Raw genomic sequence first — 19811 nt, 5'->3', positions numbered from 1 at the left:
AAGAATGACATGCCTTCCTACCATAAATTCTGCTGCACTGTAGTCAACTCGGACAACTCCCTAAGCCTCATATTAATTTTTACATCCATCTATCATCAAACTTGATAGCAATGAGAGCTCTCCACACAGTTCTTAAGAAGCCTGCAGTTGTTGTGGCCAGGTTTGTAGAGGAAGGCAGCAACATTTATTAGAGCAACTCATAGAGCTGGATAAAAATGGAAATGCTTTTTGGCAGGCTAACCCTTCTCACGTCCAAATGCAGCATCATTTGCTGACTCTGAGAACTTTTCCCATATAGCAACTAAAGGAGCAAGCAAAATCACACAAAGTCTAACTCACCTCGATTTTGTCTGACGCAGGGTGCTGGTTGAGCACTAGCTGGTCACTTTCTTGCTTTAGCTTGTTGAGTTCTTTTTCTTTAAGCTCCAGTTCACTCATGCGTTTCTAAACAACAAAAACACAGCATTAAACAAGCCCCCAAACATATGCTGCACAGGAGGATTTACCTAAAATTTTCCAGATATTTGTGATAATGTAAAATCATCCCTGCTAACACTACATAGTAATTCTATTCAGCATACTGTAGTTAATTATGAAGACAGTAGAAACAAAGAAGGTATAATCATTTCAGTTCTAGTCTCTAGGCTTGCCGCTTCATAGAGCAAAGCATCCAAAGTGCTAACTTTCCAAGGAACGATGAAAACAAAAGTGACTGCGTCTTGTAACATCCAGAACAACTGAACTAAAAAAAGAAGTACCTCCTTAATAGTGTGAACTTTCATTCCCTTTTCAATTTGGTGATCAGAACCAAAATTGGTTAAAGAAATGCACATGCTCAACTTCCCTCTGTATCCATGGAAAACAGGGAGCAGTGCAAACTACCTCTGACCATGCACTCAATGTGCTGCTGGCAAAACCATCAGAGGAAGACAGCAGTTCCCTCTGCCACAGCTCTACTCCCTGGTGACAGACAATCAGGCCAAATAGGGGGACCCCCTATGCCCTACATAGTCCTAACAGGGAGAATTAAAACCCTGCTTGATTCAAGTCCCGTAGTTTAGCATGCCAACATAATGACTGTGTGCACAGCTACATGTGATTACTACTCCACAGTGGACTGTACTGATAAGGCAAAGTCAAAAGAAACCATGACAACTGGTTGAATGGGAGCACAATCTTGCAATAGATGTCAAATCTTGACTCGAAAGGACACAGTACTTAATCCAAAAGCATTGATAAAAGTCCCCAGGAACTTTGAAAGGGTGAAGAAATGCCTGTCCTGCAATCAGTTCCCCTGAGCCAGGCTGTTCCTCCCTCACTGTCCCAAAAGAGGGCCCATGGAAAGCATGGGGAGGTTGAGCTAACTTACAGAGAACGCCTCCTGCTTCCTGGCAATGTCAGTGTTTCTGTCACTCCAGTCGTAGAGAAGTTCCTCTTCCTCACAGTCATTGATCCACATGATCTCTCTGCTGGTGGCTTGGATGAGGTTCTGGAATTGACGGAGCTGATCCATTCTCTCAAATGAGTATTTCTGCAAGAAATTCCATAAATAAGAAGCCATAAACACAGAAACGCCTGTGCTGAGTGGAGAAGGGTAAGCTAAGAGCATAGCATGTCCCTTTTTTTTTTTTAAATAAAGTAACAGCAAAAACCACACATCTATAAAACCTGTTGGCAGCGGAGAGCAGATAACGTGTCTGGATTTATAGAACAATGGGAACCTGAAGTCAGCAGCTTCCCAAAGACATTTCAAACACAAGCGTAGCATACATGTAGGCATGCAAACAAAAAGGCATGGGCGAAAATATAAGAAATATCTGAACATTTAACATCACTTTAACTTGCATTTGCTGCTCCTAGTACATCCTTGATGTTGTAGCAGCACCTTTTGCACAGATGACACTTCATTAAAAGATTCCTTCTCTGTCCTCGTGTCACAATACACATCTTGTTTCTTGAAATGTGTACAGGAATCAGCTTCCAATCCCATGGGTTAAATCTACTATTTGCACAAGATTCTCACTGTATTTTACATGAAGATCCAAAGTGGAGAAGATGCACAGCCCTACACAGAATTTGGTTCTAATCCCACATTTGATTAGCTTTTTAAGCTTCATCTATAGACTAACTTCATCACTACGTTTACTCCCATTAAGGAGGTAGACTTTTACTCTTCACCTGCTTAGTGACCAACCAGGTGCAAACTAGAAACTTCCTTGTGAGGATAGAGTCAATTATATACCAGGTAATGAATTAATCTCAAGCTCGTGACTCCAACTGAACCTTACAGGAACTACAAAGCACTGTCAGTTTACTGCTGAACAGAATTATTTAAATATGTATCTGTCACTCTGTTGAAACCTGACGTGTCCCTTGACTACAGCATAGGTGCTAGTAAAGCAAAAAAGAGCATTCGCCATAGAGCTTATCAGACATGGACACATCTCGTGCTCACCAGAAGTCCTTCATATTCTTCCTCCAGCTGATGAACAGCAGCCTTCTCCCGCTGAAATAGAGACAGCAAATATTTAGTGAGGCTTTTATAAGTTGCCTATTTGCTGATATTTCCTTTACAGTGTCAGTATCATAATGTTACAACTACAGGTGGTAACCTGCAAATGCCTGCAAAAGACATAGGTGAGTATCAGATCTCCACCACTGGAGGACCACAAGAAGTATAAAACCAAGGCTTGGATAAACTTACTTCCCTCAGGGATGCTTAGTTTATAAGCATAAGTACATAGCAAAACAGCTCCCAAAAATTGATCTATTTCTATACCAAACTCCTAGACAGCTGTGGGGAACCAGCTAGTCCTAGAGCCAGCTTTGGAGCTGTATAAACCACGATGTGAGCAGGAGGTTCCAATTTTTATTCCCATTTCTATGGCTGGGAAGCTGCACAACCTTGGAACTGTTATTCCATAAGGAAAGGTGATAGATAGCCTATTTGGAGCAGAAGGGAAAAGGGAGTTACACCCCTTCCACTCTTCAGCTTGGCTGAGAGTTCAGAGCTCCAAAATGGAATGCCTTTTCTTTAGGTCCAACCCTCTCTCCTCCTGTCTGTGTAAGCAATTAACAGAAAAGAAGAATAGGAATGAAGTAAGCCTCCTCTCTCCTATACCTAGCTGCTGGGCTGACAGGAGAAGTTACCCAATGCATTTTCAGTGTCTTCTTTATTCCAATCACAAAATCCAGAACTGAAGTCTCAGAGGGGCAAAAAAAGAAAAAAAAAAATCCATGAAAAAGCCCACACCTCAGAAAAGCTCTAGGTTTAGCCCAGAATTTTGGCATTTTTCATAGAAATTCCCTCTTTACTAAAGGCTATATCTAAGCACACACCTTATCCTTTCACTTTCTTATTTTAATGTAGCTAGACAGAAAGTGAGAATAAACATTCTTAGCCATTCTTCCTGCAAAAACTTATTGCAATATTCATTTGCCAGCCTTGGTACACAAAACGAAAAAGTTAAATAGCTACTAATTTTTCATTTTAAAATTCTGAGGGAAGAAGTGGAACACAAAATCACAAAATAATAAATATTAAGGTTGAAAGTGGTTGCTATCACGACACCAGTGCTTTCTGAAGAGAAGCTGAGCTATTCAGATTTCCTTTTTGTAGCGGAACACCAGCAACCCAATAACACAAATCTAGACTAAGCAACACATAAGGGAAGACAGTAATTACCAGGTCTGTTTTGACTTTGTCCAGGTGCCAGCGATAGTCTCCAATGGCATTGTGAGTCCTCCTATGGTCACTAATTTGTTGCTCAATGGATGCTGCATCAAACCCCCATTTCACTAGCTCCATTTCAGCCTAGGAGAAAGAGACAGTATTTCTACTTTCATTTCCAACATTATTATCTAAATCGAAGAACATAGGAATTGAACTGAAGGAAACATGAATATGCAGAAGAGAGTAAAACTGAACAAAGGGAAGTTCAGAATAGGGAGTTACAATTTCTTAGAATTGTCATCAGTTAAACTGTGTGACAGGCTCCCAAAGTAGAAGAGACAAAGTAGGGAAAATATTGAAGTTGCTTAAAATTAGATTAGATGAAGCACACTCAGTAGTGTATTTTCATCTGTTTTCTTTGGACCAAACTGTTCTTTTATGTTTTACTGTATAGCTTACATTCTTATCACTCTGAAAAGAAATTATGACTTTATCAAACAATGCCACTCATGCAATTCATGTGAAAATCCCAGAGTAAAGTTCTGTAGCCCCATACACTGCATTTCCTTTTTAATTACTCTCATGTAAACTCCAATAACTTAAATGCAGTCAAACTAAATGAAAAAACAGAAGATAAACTGAAATAATTATAGAACATGTTGTTTGTCTTGCATTTTGGCAGCAGTTATTGTAGGATGCTGAGTGAAAATCTCTAGGGACAGCCTTTGAAAAACAGTAATACACCTGGATAACTAAATAACTTGAAAACTATCTGACTGCAGTTCTTTGTTTCATTATTTTCAAATATTAAAAGCTACTGAATTCACAATGCAGCTCCTCAAACTCCAATTCAACTTTTATGCTCTAAAGACACACTCCATCTCTGTCTGAATGCCTGCCTGCGCACGCGCACAGGAAAGAAATAGGTATCTTGGGTTGGGACTGAATTCGGTAATTACCAGCCTGAAGCCAAATCTCTGTGAGTCAACAGATGACAATAAAGTCCAAACCATGCTCAAGCATAGGGGTTCAAAGGCAGTGTTGAAAACGATCCAAGAAACAAAACCATTCTGCATTCAGCCATCTAAAAGTTACAGGACTTTGACCCTTCTCCTTCTATTTAAACAGTCTAAAGAGTCGGTAGCAACAGCGGCAGTCCTGGCTGGCTGCCAGTACATGAACAAAGGCTGTCTGGATTTCACTGCACTTTCCCTAATTCTGCTCTGGAAACTTGACCGACCCTCCTATCACCTGATTCTCCTGTCAGCAAACCATCCGGACAGAAAACACAAAAACACCAGCAGAAAACCACAGCTGCTCAGACCTTTTTCCCACATCTGACTGTGTTACTGGGAGAAACATTATCCTGGTCCCAGTGTGAGCAGGTAATGAGACACAGCCAAGCTTGGTGAGAAGAAGAGGCGTGGTGGAAAGTTCAAAATAAGTTTTCCCTAGGAAAACTCAAAAGCTAAACAGGCAGCTAAGTGCTTACTGGCCCCACATCAGCTTTGCCTTAGGAATTGAAGAAGGGAGAATGAGCAAGCCTTTTACTTTCACAGGAGCTTTTGTGTGGGAGCAGTTATAAAGCACTCGCTTATGGTCCCTGTGCTTAGCTAGGGGTGTCTGAGCAGGGTGTCACGTGGCATCTTTGGGAGGTGCCGCATGTTCATGGTCTTTCATCACTGGAAGCATGTCGAGTGTCTGTCCAACATCACTCCTCAAGCTGTGGCAGGTCTGACCATTAGCCTGCTCTCCCACAGTGTGTGTAGAGCGATCATATCTGCTGTTGCTCTCCTGGCATGATGCTTATACGTGTTATCACTCAAGGAGTGTATCTCCACTTCCCCTCCTTCCTCCAAAACATGCCACGCTATGGGAGGGCACTGGAAGACTAGACTAGGACTAGCACTCACATAAAAGTATGGGAACTGCACAGAGCTCTCCCCTCTTCATCTGGTTTACATAGCAGCCACCTGGCAAACACCACATGCAGATAACAATGACAGGATCACTAAGCAACAGCCTAATAAAGAGAGATAAAAATAATGCAATTTCAATTTACAAGGCCTCTGCAAAGTATAGCTTCAGCCAACTTGTTCCATCCTCCCTACTTGTTTCTTAGAAAGGACTGTCCACCCACACACACAGAGCTTTCACTTCAGCAGCACAAAAACAGGCTACAGGCTCTCAACATGTGTTTTCTACTCCAGGTTACATCATCAACAGCTGTGCATGGGCGATTTCTTCTGCACATGCAACAGATACACACAAAAATGCTGAATTTGCTATTTCAGCAGTGACTTCTGAAAGTCAAGTCCTGTGACAATCAGCTCTACCTTACGGCTTCCACTGTGATAAGGATAGATTAGAAGGGGAAAAAAACTGTAAAATACTGGACAACAGTTAAATCTGTGAAGCTGGTCCTATCTGTGCGAAGGGTTAAGATAAATACAAATCATATAGGAAATCTGTGGAAGAAAGGAAGGAAATATCAAGCATAATAATCTCTAACGCAGGCATGCCAATGCCTTTTGTTATGTTAACAGCTGTGTCTCATTCAGCTTTCAAACCTAACTTCCACACTTTTTCCTCTGCAAATAAAGATCCCAAATTCATGTTCACATTTCAGTGGATACTCACTACCTCTACAATAGTACAATTAAAAAAATAAAAAGTGGAACTTGGAATAATATATGAGCATACACATGTACTTTTAATTTTCTACTGGCACCCAAAACATTACTGCAGTGATGTGACATACAAAAACACCACCAGGTATTAGCCTTGTCTCTGGGTTTTGCACAGATTTACCTTCTGCTGCCTCATCCAGTTCAAACATTCACTTGTGACACGTTTCGTGTACTCATCCCAGCCTGAGCCACTCTGAGAGGAGAAGCAACCACCACCTTTGGAGCTGGCCCTCCTGGCGCGGGGAACACTGATGGCTTTGTACAGGGCACGCATTTGTTCTTGAAGTTGAAGCAGCCTAAAAGGGAAGGAACCAGTAAGCGCCTATGAGGAAAACAACCAGAAAACATGGAAACAATGCAATTCTTCTCTTGCATTGGACCACCAGGTATTCAAAACAAAGTGCTGAAAGCACAGGCTGTGGAAAAAATATATTTAAAATTTCACTGGGGACAACCAAGGTGTGAAATTCTGTAAGAAATATGTTACTGCAGGGCCCTTCTCCATGTTAGCTTGCCCCAGACAAAGCCAATTTACTTCTGTCACATCCTACAACACCAGAGAAGGTGAACACTTGAGACATCACAAACTTATCAGTCACATTCCCCTCCCGCCCTCCTCCCCCCCCCAGCCCTTCCGTGGCAATACCTTTTCTGATACATATCACAGGGTTGGCCCATCTGCCTCATCTCTCTGATCAGCCCATCCAGGATATCCATTTGGTCATTTGCCTGCGCAAAACATTCTTCCAGATCTCTGTTCCCTCTAATCTGGACGCCATCCCCATATTTCAATTCCTTAAAAAAAAAAAAAAAAAAAAAAGAGAGATGGGAGATTAAAGTAAATATTCATCACCTAACCTTCAACTTGGTTGTTTTAAAAGACATGTTATGGGGACCAATTATTTTTAAGAAGCACGATACGTTTCAACTGCTGGGTCTCTGATTGCCAGTTTTAACTGGCAGAAGGGCAATCAACAAAGGATCCACAGTCATTGGGAAGTCCTTATTACAAATAAAATATAAAAGAAAATAATTTAAACATAATACCAAACAAACCTTTCCCTAAAGAACAGCACATCCTGGTTGATGATTATTTCAGCACAGCCAAGGCTTCACACAGTGTGCTAAGCTTTTAAGGCCTTATGCTTTGGTGTTTAGAGGGCGAGAAGCAAACAGTCTGCCCTGGTGAGAGTTGGTGGATATTGCTCCTGATTTTTCAGAAGTTTCTCTGGGGTTCTAAAAGACTTACAGACATTGTTCCTCCCCTTCAAAAACAGACTGCACCCTGTCTGCCTGGGACCAGCTCCATGCCCAGAATTTTGCATACCACCTTATCACCCAAAGTATAGGCAAATTCTCCATGTGCCCTCTCAGTGCAGTGGATCACAGTATGGTCATGGTGCTTCGAGCAGGAAGACATGACTTTTTGATCTCATCTCACACGGACACAGCCATGCTGAACAAAGCATAACCCAGCTGTGATTTGATTTTGAAATAAAATGTTGATGGACCTCATTACTTTGTCCCTCAGAAAGAAAAGAAAACAAAAATAGTAAGCAATGCATGTTGTGGCACTGAGCTGAAGCTAAACATCACTTTCTTTTAACTTCAATAGAATAATATTAATCCTTAACAAGAGGCAGTATTTACTCTGGCATTGATTTTTATATAAACATGCTCACACGTGCTGTGTCTCTGAAAAGGAAATGAACTGCTAACCACAGAATTAATTCCTGAACGAATTTTCTGTCCACAGAGGGACCAAAAGTGTGCATTAAATCACATCTACTGCCAGAACTGCAAATGCTTTTTGGATCTCAGTGGCCTCAACAGCAGGATGCACTCACCACCCTGCACCTCCTCTGACTTCAGCAGGAACAGAGGACACCCTATGTTTGCCAGGACTGAATCTAGTGTCAGTGAGTAACCCACGCCCAGGCACTATGGGTTTATATCAGTGTAGTGTGCAGCAAAGATCATCTCTATGCATTTGGGATGAAGCAGTCAAGAAGATTTTAATGTAGTTTCATATACTTCTTCAGGAATCATCTGGAAAAATAAAATAAAGATAACGAAAGATTTTCCTATGGTGGATCAGGTTCTTTATGGCCTAGAAAATGATGACAATATTCTACAGAACACACTAAGAGATTATACATGGTCATAACATTATTAACAGCTGTTTACACTGACAGTGGTCTTGATCTAAAACTGAAAAGTAAGATGCAGTAGAATCTTTTTGAAGGGTGGGGGCTTAAAAAAAAAAAAAAAAAAAAAACAGGAAGACCCCCTTTTCCTAATTGGATGCATTTCAATCAGTTTTACTGAACACTGAGTGCAGACAGAGGAGGGAGACCTAGGAAGGCGGTGTGCTATTCCACTCCCAGTTGCCTCACGTAAACAGCTAAAAGGGGAGAAAGGAGATGAAGAAGCAGAGCCTGTGATTCCAGATAACGATGCAGCATTCCTTCCCTGTAATATTCATAATCACTTTCGATAAGAAGAACAAGAAGCACTCACCGGTTGTACTATGAGCTCTGCTCGCATCAGGCAATCCGAACAGTTTTGCAAAAGCTCCTGGATGGTGTTCTGGCGTCTGGACACTGTACAGGTCCCATTCTGACTGTTGTGGGGGAGAAGAAGATGAACTAAGTACTGAGTAATCACCCATTTTGAAGAGACAAGAAACACTAATTCAGAACAGCTAAGGGAAGTTACATGGAACAATCCATCTCATTTAGCGTCAGAGACACACACGATTTATCTGGCCCTCCTGCATTATTGCACTGTGAATTTTTAATACCGATTCCATGATGGTAGAGCCACTTTATAATTCTGTAACAGCAGGCGTGAACTGACTTTGCCACAGCATAAAGTAGAAGGTGGAAACTGGCATACCATAAATGAGGAAGTTCTTCCAGTACAGCTATCTGTAGCTTTGATAGACAAAATTTTGTCAGTATTACAGTGAGAATGAATTATTCACGATCTTTGTTAAAGTCAATACGTTAGAACATAGCTTTTGCATTGCACGTGTTATCACATCAGCCATCCAATGTCACAGCATAAAAGGAAAGCAGGATCCTCTGCTACTGAGCACATACGTCCATACAAGCGTATGAAGGGCCCTTTTATCAGCAGAAATGCTTAAAACTAGTGCACTGTCTTAAGAAGGAATTGCAAGATGCACAAGCTACTACAAAACCAGATGTAGGCCCTGGAGTTAGAGGACATGCTGTCTTCCAAATAAATAACATGGGAGGTTGGGGGTTCCAAATAAAAGTCCAGAATCAAAAACACTAGTGGGGGAAAAAGCCAAGAGAGATAATGGGGTCATAATTGTTGTCTTCACGTAATCTGCTGCATCCATACTGCCAGAAGGTTACTTTTCCAGCATTTGGGACTCAGCCACCAAAGCAAGCCACTGCTAGTTGAATGTGGGTGAGGTGCTTCAAGCAAGGAACCATTCCTTGCTGATGGAATCAGAGCTCCCAAGCAAGCCCAGGCAGCTCCCAAACCAAAGCACTTGCCAGTGAAACTAAAATAAACCACTACTAAGAGACAGTAAGAAGCTGAGATGCTTTCAAGCCCTGCCTAGTTTTCTAACTCCTTTGCTCACAGTAGGTAACCTTTTCCATTACAAAGCACTGAAGGCCCAAACCTTCCATACAACACTGACATCAAAAAGACTATCGGTGCAAACCTGTCCAGCTCAGAGCCAGCAAGTCATATAGATTCAATGGAAATCTTTCCGCTGACTTCAATAGACTCTGACTATCCTTCAGAAAAGGAATTGCAATAATGTAAAAACTCGGCAGAGTTCTCCACCTTCCTCTAATACCAGGGAGTAGACCCTCAAAGACACAGAGACAGGACTGGAGAATCACTGGGTGACTTAAAAAAAAAAAAAAGCTGTACACATGCAACCCCTGACTTGCGCTGTGACCCTTTGGCTGCACAAACGCTGTGCCCTACTGTGCTATGCACCCCTGTATATCTTGGAAACAGCTTAAAGAAAACAATTGTGAAAAATAACATATGGGTCTGATTTTGTGCCAGGCTTCCTGTCAGCTTCCTTTTCTAAATCATTCCTTCTCCTTAGGCATCGTTATTGTGTTTGGATCTAGAAGTATCTGACTGCATCTAAAATTTACATTTAATTATACCCACAATTATTTTAATGAATGAAACATAATAAAGAGAGAGGAACCTTCCAAGCAATTTTCCCTTTTTAGAACATCAGAAGAGTATTTTTTCTCCAATCACTTTTTCAATCCTATCCTGACAGCTATAAATGCCGGATATCCATTAAAGATGAAAAAACTATAGAGAAGAACCACACTTCTACTGTAATAAATCAGCGTAACTCCACTGGCTTCAGTGTAACTTCACTGACCTCAAAGGCATTACTTACTTCACTCTGAGACAAGGTCTAAATGACGGCTGTCATAGCTAACACACTAAGAAATTGCAAAGAAAAGCTATTTTCAAATAAAACCAAACATTTAAAAGATAGAAAAAGTAGAATTACAAGTATTTTGTGTTCATCCTGATGTTAGAATACACATCCAGAATTATTGTCCAAATAATAAAAAAAGTTGGAAAACTGAAGATAGTTTAAGATAGGTGCACAATGTTGTTTCAAAGGCAGGAGCAGATGCCTTGAAGTGGGAGGCTTAAGCACACTCTATTTAGATTTTCAAATGAAGATCTACAAGTTACTTGTTTACAGTTCATGGGGACTTTCATAAGAAGAAAGCAGCAAGCTTTAAGGCTCTCCAATCTAATAGATAAAGACATAACCAAAACAATGGCAGAAGCTGGAGCAATATAAACTGAAAGGAAAAAAGAGCACACTGTTTCATCAATGTTGCTTTTCACACCTTGGATGTCAGTTTTGTTGTTAAACAACTAACTGTTTTGCTAGTCAAAATACTGAGATCAATAATAGGAAAACAGGTGAAAAGGTAGTGGTCTGTCAAAGGCAGCTGATGACACTGGGCAAGATAATGGCTTTCAAATCCATCAGGTGACCAGAGCTACATGGGGTTAAGAGGCATAACCTGAGATAGCAGATGCCAGTGCCAGAGCTGATATTTGATGACATAGCTCCACTAAGTCAACAGGACTCAAAAGACTTCCCATCTGAAGAGGATTTAGCTGTACAAACATACTCAAGAAGAGTAAAAATCAACCTCTGAATTTAGAAAATAAAAATACTTAGTAAGACAATACCTCAACATATATTGGTTGATGCATCAGACAGCACCAGCACAGTCTCACATGGACACATCTTCAATACTTTTCACTCATGTGACAGGAGAGTACTTCACAAGCAGTTTCAAAGGCCCTCAATGTAATATTCCTCTTATTGAAGCCAACAGGCTTTTAATGGGAATGAGTAGATCAAAGCAGAAACCCCAATGCAGAGTAAGCAGACATCCAACCTTGAGGCAGAAGGAAACAGTCAGCAAAGGAAAACCATATCCAACACAACGGCATAAGGGGGAAAAAAAAAAAAAAAAAGAATGGACTAAAGAAACTGAGGCAAACCCTAACCCCTGGAACATGCTACATGGCATCTTACCACGGAGGCAAGAACGAAGCTAGGTTACAACCATGTAACCTAGATCATATATAAAAATACATTTATGTTTCTTAGAAAGATGTAGGACCCTGACAATCCTCACAGGTGACAGCCTAAGCAGAGTACTATAGACGGTATTTTGTCAATGTCTCTTTGCTTCCTCTGATTTTGTTTACTTGAAAGTGAATGAGTTTAAAGTACTGTTTGGTAATTGTAACAGCTACTGCTACTATGATGACAATTTGATCCGATTTTAACTCCGGCAGCATCTCAAGCTCGAACCTATGAATAGGATCCTGCTGCACCAAACACTGTGGGCACACCACACAGTGAAAATACGGGCTTGTTTTACTGCACCTCTGTAGATACAACGTACATTTTCAACCATTCAAGCAGAAAGGGAAAGAACTAGAGCTTGGTCTTTTAGCAGGACTTGTAACGCAAGAGTGCAGGGACTCCTACTAATAAATATATACATATGCAAGAATCTGACTATTTGCAGTACTGCTTTGGTTTTGTAAACCCTGGAGAACAGTGTTGAGTGAAACAGCCTGGACTGCCTCAGACCTTAACTACCTGTTTGTCCCTACAACTCAAAATTTTAGACCGTGACACTTATTTTGAAGGTAACTCATGAATTTCAAAAAGATATTATTAAACTGAGTTCTTTATTAAAATGGCTTTGTTTTAATAGTCATTAACTATTAAAGGAACAAAGGAAAACAAAGGTGGCTAGTGTCTTTGTTTTAAAATTATGAGAAAACTTCAAAACACAGAAGAATCGCTTTTATATGGGACTTTAAAATGTAGTCCTGTATTTCTCTACTGCCAGAAGAAGCCTAGGAAAGGCACAGCACCTTCACGCTGTCATCATTCTGTACAGGAGCCACCCTGCTTGCTGCATGTCAAGGCAGAATACATTGCTCCCTTACTATACCACGCTCTTGCTCTCCCAGAGAAATGAGAAGCAGCCCAAGCCCGGCTGCCACCGGGCTTTGGCCAGGATGGTAGCTCAGACAACATCTCCTTGCTGCAATATACCCCACCTGAGCTAAACGTAACCATTACCTTACTGGTGGATCCTCAGTTTCTGCACTAGGACTGCACTTAACTGTTAAGCAGTACCAGTGATGCTCACAACACCCCCAGCTCTACAGAACAAGAAATAACTATTCCTGCTTTTTGTAAATGGGACGGAAAAATGCTCTTGAGGCCGTGCAAAGAGTTATGCGACTTGAGACAGACATGGCAAACCCTGCTGCGCCCACGTCCCCGGAACACAGCCGTGCTGACTGCTGCTGCCACTGACTTATTCACGCAGTCAAAAGATTTCCTAAGTGATACATTTTGAATAAATTATATACCCTCTGTAAACACTCGGCTTGCACCCTTACAGGCCCAACCAAGTTGTCATTACTCCAGAACCCGAGGGGCAAGGAAGAAAGCCAGCTCCTTTCTGCTTTCTCATTTGCCTCCTGCTGCTGAAGACCTGCACATCCCCAGCATAAACGCCTGCAACCTGGAGACCGCTCTGGTTTCTGCCTTTGTTAGCACACATCAAAAGGCTGCTGTGTTATCCGAGGGGCGATTAGCGTCTAGAGAAGCAGGGCAAAGGAGACACGCAGAAGCACATCTAGCAGCACTGTAGAGCCTTCCAGCAGCTTCACAGGTCCTTAAAGCTTTGGAAGCACAAAGGAGACACTCTTGGCCCTAAGACCCAATTTAGACCAAGTTAGAACATTCCTTGTTAAATTTTCTGAATCCTCCACAAAACATTTAGCCTTTTAAAAATTCAAAGCTTGTTTTGTTGTTGTTGTTCATTCAAAACGTAAAGGAAGTTTTAAAAAAGTTTTTCTTTCAGATCCAAAGTATTGAGAGACTCCCACAACTCAACGCTGAGAGAAAAACAATAGCACTTGTTCTTTTTCTTTTTTTTCCTCCCCCCCCCTCCCCATCCACACAAACTTGTTTGAACAAGCAATAGATTCATCAAGGGATTACCTGGTATGCCCAGGGTAGGCAAGTTAGAAGAAAAACCTGACCTGGAATCTCCATTCCCAGCACAGAGCCTGCACACACCACAGGACTAAACCACCGCCCATCTGCCACCGCCTGCCAGTTGGGGGTGGTGTGTGTGCCCCTGAAAATGCACAGGCATACACTGGCAAAAAGTAGCAAATCGCAATATCCATTAGAATATAACCAGAAATTGAAATATTATAACATAGGGTTTTTTTACCCTCTCAAAAGGTGAATGCAAATATCAGAAATCATCAGGAGGTTCACAACTGGGTTCTTCCCATACGTCTCTGCTCTCACTAGGATCACTTTTGGCACACCACAACCTCGACAAACTAGTCCCATCTGCCGAGTACGCACATAGACTATAGGCACAATGACAGGAAGCCTCAGATGTCTGTATTTTGCATGATCGGATTCTAAATACCATTAGAAATGTGCAAAAATTTAAGAGTTGCCAGTGAAATCTTAAGAACCCTGAGGCACAGTGCCTTCAGAGCAAGCAGGGTTTCACAAGGGTTCCTGCCACACCTATTCGCAGAAAATCCTTGCACTTTTTCTCAGCAGTATTAATCACCAGGAGCAATGGCATCGTTTCTAAAGGCCGTCCCTGCCCAGTGCAGCAGGCTGCAGACACCCTGCCTCTCCCACCTCCGGCTCTGGCAGAGGGAGGTGCCAAATGCAGGGTACACCTGGGACCACGGAGATACACCTCTGCCGGAGAGCCGCCGCTCCAAACGCAGCACATTCCTTTGCCTGAAAGAGGCTTTCAGGCCTGCAAAGGTACCTAGCTTGAAATCTCATGCACACACACCCACGACAAGGTGAGTTGGGAAAGGTACAGTCTGGCTTTCTTCTCATGGCAGAGCAGCGTTGCCAGCCGTTGCCAAGACCCGTTTCTTGGCCAGCTCAAGCACAGCCCTGGCTCTGCTGGTGTGGCAGGTATTCAGCAGCAGTTCAGACACATTCCTCCCTCTCTGTCTGCCCCTGTTTTTGTTTGTCACGGGCAGTTTCTCCCCCCCAACGAAGTGCTGTGACAGAAGAGTTCAAAGAGGACGTTCCCATGCCAGCCCCACCGTGACTCAGCTGGGCACCCCTGCGAGGCTGAGGGAAAGGGCAAAAATGCAACTTTGAATCTGTTTTCTGCAAGCTGACCTTGTCCCTGAGTCCCTGAAAGTAGTGTCAGGGGCACCGGATATGAATTGCTAAGTCTTATTCTAACTTAGAGCAAAGAAGTTACATTGACCCTTAAGCAAAATCGTCAAAGTTAATTAGTTTTCGGGGTAAGGTATCACTTGATGACCATGAATCCTAGACTATTTTTTCCCCTAATCTCAGCAATGACAACTAAAACTCCACAACTTGCCACTTTATTTCCTTCCCTCACAGCGTACCAGAGTTCATCTCTCTGTAGCAAAGACATTGATAAATATTTGACTGATAAATTGGCAGTTTAGGAGTGTGTGACTCACTCTCAAGCTGAGTATCTGTTCTCGGGGCCAAGCTCATCCTGAGTTCCCAAGCCAGAAGAAACAGGGAATGTTGTAAAAGCACCTTGCTGAGCCCTAAGGGTAGGGAGCGTCTTATATTGCTCTGTGAGTAATGTAATATTCAGCACAGACTTGTTTGGCAGAATACGCCCCAAAACTTACAAGACTAGACCCTAAGTTGAATCCTACTGCATTTAAAATAAAGGTACAGTGATCTTCCCGATTGGAAAAAGAAGCCTCAGTTTCGTAAGTTCAGTAACTGCCACTAAACTGGCACGGAAGATATCAGGCTGAGCACAATTATTAAAACCAATTCCACAGATGGTGGCCCTGATCCTGCAAGCACAACATGCACTGGATTCAGTGGATTTTCTCATGCAGCGCATGTGCAAGATGAGACACTACTGCTTTTTTCACTAACTGGCAAAAAAACCCTGCTTTTCGGACACATTTTAATTCAAATCAGCACTGATTAAAAATAAACCTATGCAACTCAATAAGGTGCAAACACACATATTGTTTTGCAAAAAAAAAAAACATTTAGTGTTTTATGTGGTCAGATCTTTTCACATAAAAAATATATGTAAATATATACATACATATATGTGTGTGTATTTTGATCTCATTAACACGGGTCTTTAGTTCCATGCAGAAGCCTTGCAATAAGGTGAGCAGGAACTTTCATTGCAACACCCTTGCCGGATATGTCTTCCCAAAAAGTAGATGAATATTATGTTATAAAGTGTAAATGAAAGGATGTTGATATACGGTTGTTAACCTCTTGAGCAGGTCTGCGTTTTCCACTCTTGCTACACCACCATTGAATACGAAAGAAAGAAGAGCCTAACAAACTAACAGACTGGTTTAAAATATGTAACAGAAGTCAAAGAATGCTAAATTAAAGGAAGGTATTTCTCCTCTAGTGAAAGTCAGGAGTAATAGAGAAGTCACTCTAGTGAACCCAATATAGTTGCACCAGAGTAAAGTCTGGAAGAAGAGAACAGCCAGGAAATAGCATGTTCTGCCATTAATTTGTCATGTCTGTTTCTTGTAAACAGTAAAGGTATTTGCAGTGGAGCACCACTAGCAAAACAAATCCTCACAAATGCAACACGGCAATGGCGTTTTGGAGTCCTAGTATGTGCACTCTCCTATGGTAAAGTATTGAATTGTTCTAATTGTATAGCAATAAATAGGTATTCTCATACTACTGTAATAGTAAGTAGACATGTTGTAGCTGCAATTCATCTTAACTAACTTACCAGTGCACACACCAAACCGAAAGTCAAATGAAGAACTAAAACTAAGAACTGGGCAAAGTAATAACCCAAAAAATAGCAAGAATGCAAGTTTTATCTTTCATTCAGTGGTCCTCTAGCAAGAGATCTGATGTACCTAAACAGAGCTCCCTGTGCTCTTTAGGGTAATGCTGATTTTCTACAGCCATTTATAGATCTGCTTGATATAACAAAGCCTGCCTGTTCTGATCTGCTCTTTATTTAGTATATATGTTTAATTCTCATCCTTCTGCAACATAATTGTAATGTACTATCCATAAAATTAGGGCTTAAATTCTAACACAAATTACACAACAGCACTTCCAAATCAATTCCTGAATCAGTGGCATCAATAATTAGACCAATAGGTTTAAGCGAGCCATTCCAGACATAAAAAAGAATAATCACCAGCATCATTTTGTATAGATGCCTTACACACACCAGTGCTGTTTCCTTCAGTGAAGGTAACTGCTGCTTGCTTTTCAGTCCTGTGAACTCCCAGAAAAAGGGATTAACGGAGAAGTCTTCATGACCACTTAACTTATTTTTCATACATTCAGAGCACCATTTTTCTCCGAAAAAGCCTTTGACAGAATTGATCTGCGCAGATTGCCAGTACAGCGGCATCCATGAAAGCAGGAGTTCTCCAAAGCAGGACGCACAGCTGGCACCCTGCCTGTAGGATCTTGACTGCGCTCGCAGCAACAGGGCAAGCAGAAAGTGAAAAAGACAGAGGGGAGGAAAGCAGACTGATGTTGCTTGGTCACGCATCTCTGCTCCCCAAAAGATCCCCCATAGAAAGACCACAGCCTTAAACTCCCGGGCCTTGCACAAGCTAGAAACAAACTCAAAAAAAAAAAAAAAAAGAATAAGAGAGCGATTCCCACTAGTTAAAATCATTCCATAGCCCTAGTTATGCAACGGCTGGGGAGGACAGCAATAGCCGAGCCTGGGTGTGCGAGGTATAAAGCAGTGTACCTCAGCACAGCCTGTTCTGCGACACCGGGCAAAGCAGGAGTTTGTCAGCAGAGAACTGCTGGGTCAGTACCGCCAGCACAGAGGCATTTACACCCCAGAGTGCAAAGGGGAGACGCTGAGGTTACCGGTTCTGCTTTTCACCCCGTTCACTCTCTTCACGGAGAGTCCTCACCAAAAGTGTGTGGTGTTTTGTTGTTTTTTTTGTTTTTTTTTTTTAAATATAAAAATTAAAAGTTCTTTGCTTGCGTTTAAAAGCCTTTTCAGAAGTAAGTCTCCTCAGGGAGGCTGGGAAAGGCTTGCATGCTGGCACACCTAGGAAACGAAACGGCGGGCGGGCTGAGGGCAGCTCTCCGAAGGTGGGCCCGGGGGAGCGGGGGCCGGGACCGACGGGCCCCGCTCCCCTTCCCCATCCCAAGCCCGGCCCGCACCTACCCGTATCCGTCTGAGGCGTAGTCCCCCCCGTAGGTCTTCTGGTAGTAGTAGGTCTTGTGGGTGTGGGTGCCGCCGCCGCCGCCCCCCACCACATGGGAGCTCATCTCGTAGCGCAGGTCGGTGCCCGAGTCGGCCCGCGCCATCCGCCCCAGGGTGTTGATCCGCGGGTGGGAGCCGCCGTTGACGCTCATGGCGGCGGGGGAGCGCGGGGGGCCGCCGCCCGGGGGGAGAGGGGACGAAGGGGAAAGCGACGGGGAGACTGACACAGACCCGACGGGGGGAAAGTCATTCACCCCCGGCGGGGCCCCGTCGCGCTGCCGCCTCTCCCTCGCAGCCCGCCGAGAGCCGGGGAAGGGCCGAGTGTCGGCCCGCAGGTGAGGGGAGGGCGGGGAGCGGTGCGCGGTGGCGGAGGCTGCTGGCGGCGGCGGCGGCGGCAAGAGCGGAGGTCCCGTCCCGTCCCCTCCCCGCCGGCAGAGGAAAGGCGAAGCCACACCTTTCCACGGCGGTTTTAAGCGGCGCTCCTGGGCGTGGAGCCGCCGCCGCCCTCCGCGCCTCCTCGGCGGCCGCTTCAGGTTTCCCCGGCCCCCGCCCCGCAGCGGTGTCGCTCCCCGCTGGCCGCCCGGGGACCGCGAGGGCCTCTCTCAGCTTCCCACCGGCGTCTCCACCTTCCGTAGTGCGTGGACTGCCCTCACAAGCTGCCGGTGGAGGCTGGAGCCCATTAAAAACCTCCTCTCGACCGGCGCTTTCCCCTCGGGCTGCCGCAGAACCCCCGGGGGACGGAGCGGCCGGCCTGAGGGCTGGGAGCGCTGCGGGGAGGGCGGCCGGGGACAGGGGTGGCCACGGCGCCCGACAGCCTCCTGCCACTACAGAAAGCAACCGGCACCCCGACAAGGGAGCGCCAGTTAAATGGGCGCCGTGACCTGGAGGATGGGTCGGGTCCGCCGGTGGCAGCCCTGTCCCCCTGCCCTGCGATGTGTGGCACATCACGGGGCCGGCGTGCTTGTTGGGAAAGCGGCGCAAATGTTTGTTTCCTAAACCTGAAATCGAGCAGGTCCCACATGCCGGAAGGCTGTCGGTACTCCAAGCCCAGTGCGTTTCTGAAACAGGTCTGAAACTTGTGCACCAGCACTTGAAATGCTTGAATTGTCCTGCGCTGACTGCATTTGTGCGGGAGAAAGAGGATATCCAGAAATGGGTGTTTAAACTTACTTTTTGCCTTAGTTTTTCTTGGTTCCTGCCTTCTGGTGCTCTGAAAGTTAAGCTTCGCTCTTAAAAAATAAGCCAGATCCTAGAGACAAAATCGTTTTAATACATTTCATAGAATCATAGAATGGTTTGGGCTGGAAGGGACCTTAAAGATCATCCGGTTCCCACCCCCCTGCCATGGGCAGGGACACCTCCCACTAGACCAGGTTGCTCAAAGCCCCATCCAGCCTGGCCTTGAACACTTCCAGGTATGGGGCATCCACAACTTCTCTGAGCAACCTGTTCCACTGTCTCACTACCCTCAGAGTGAAAAATTTCCTCCTGATATCTAATCTAAATCTCCCCTCTTCTAGTTTGAAGCCATTACCCCTCATCCTATCACTACATGCCCTTGTAAAAAGCCATTCTCCAGTGTTCTTGTAGGTCCCCTTCAGATACTGGAAGGCCGCTATAAGGTCT

At 43.8% G+C, this 19811-nt stretch overlaps 1 protein-coding gene across 3 annotated transcripts in view; it reads right to left on the bottom strand.

The window, feature by feature from the left end:
- DSP (desmoplakin) overlaps nucleotides 1–18337 on the bottom strand; it is a 38786-nt gene extending 20449 nt beyond the window's left edge. For all 3 annotated transcript variants that reach the window (XM_074146853.1, XM_074146854.1, XM_074146855.1), the window contains exons 1-8: nucleotides 18147–18337; nucleotides 8884–8986; nucleotides 7010–7158; nucleotides 6485–6659; nucleotides 3686–3814; nucleotides 2456–2506; nucleotides 1370–1531; nucleotides 340–444 (exon numbers count right to left, since the gene is read on the bottom strand). In XM_074146853.1, coding sequence (XP_074002954.1) covers nucleotides 340–444; nucleotides 1370–1531; nucleotides 2456–2506; nucleotides 3686–3814; nucleotides 6485–6659; nucleotides 7010–7158; nucleotides 8884–8986; nucleotides 18147–18337 — 1065 coding nt within the window. The remainder of the gene's footprint in view (nucleotides 1–339; nucleotides 445–1369; nucleotides 1532–2455; nucleotides 2507–3685; nucleotides 3815–6484; nucleotides 6660–7009; nucleotides 7159–8883; nucleotides 8987–18146) is intronic.
- Between the last annotated feature and the right edge of the window lie 1474 nt (nucleotides 18338–19811).

Source organism: Numenius arquata, chromosome 4 (assembly GCF_964106895.1).
Source record: "Numenius arquata chromosome 4, bNumArq3.hap1.1, whole genome shotgun sequence".
NCBI lineage: Eukaryota > Metazoa > Chordata > Aves > Charadriiformes > Scolopacidae > Numenius > Numenius arquata.
Note: the sequence above shows the minus strand (reverse complement) of the source record. Positions and strands in the feature narration are given on the sequence as shown.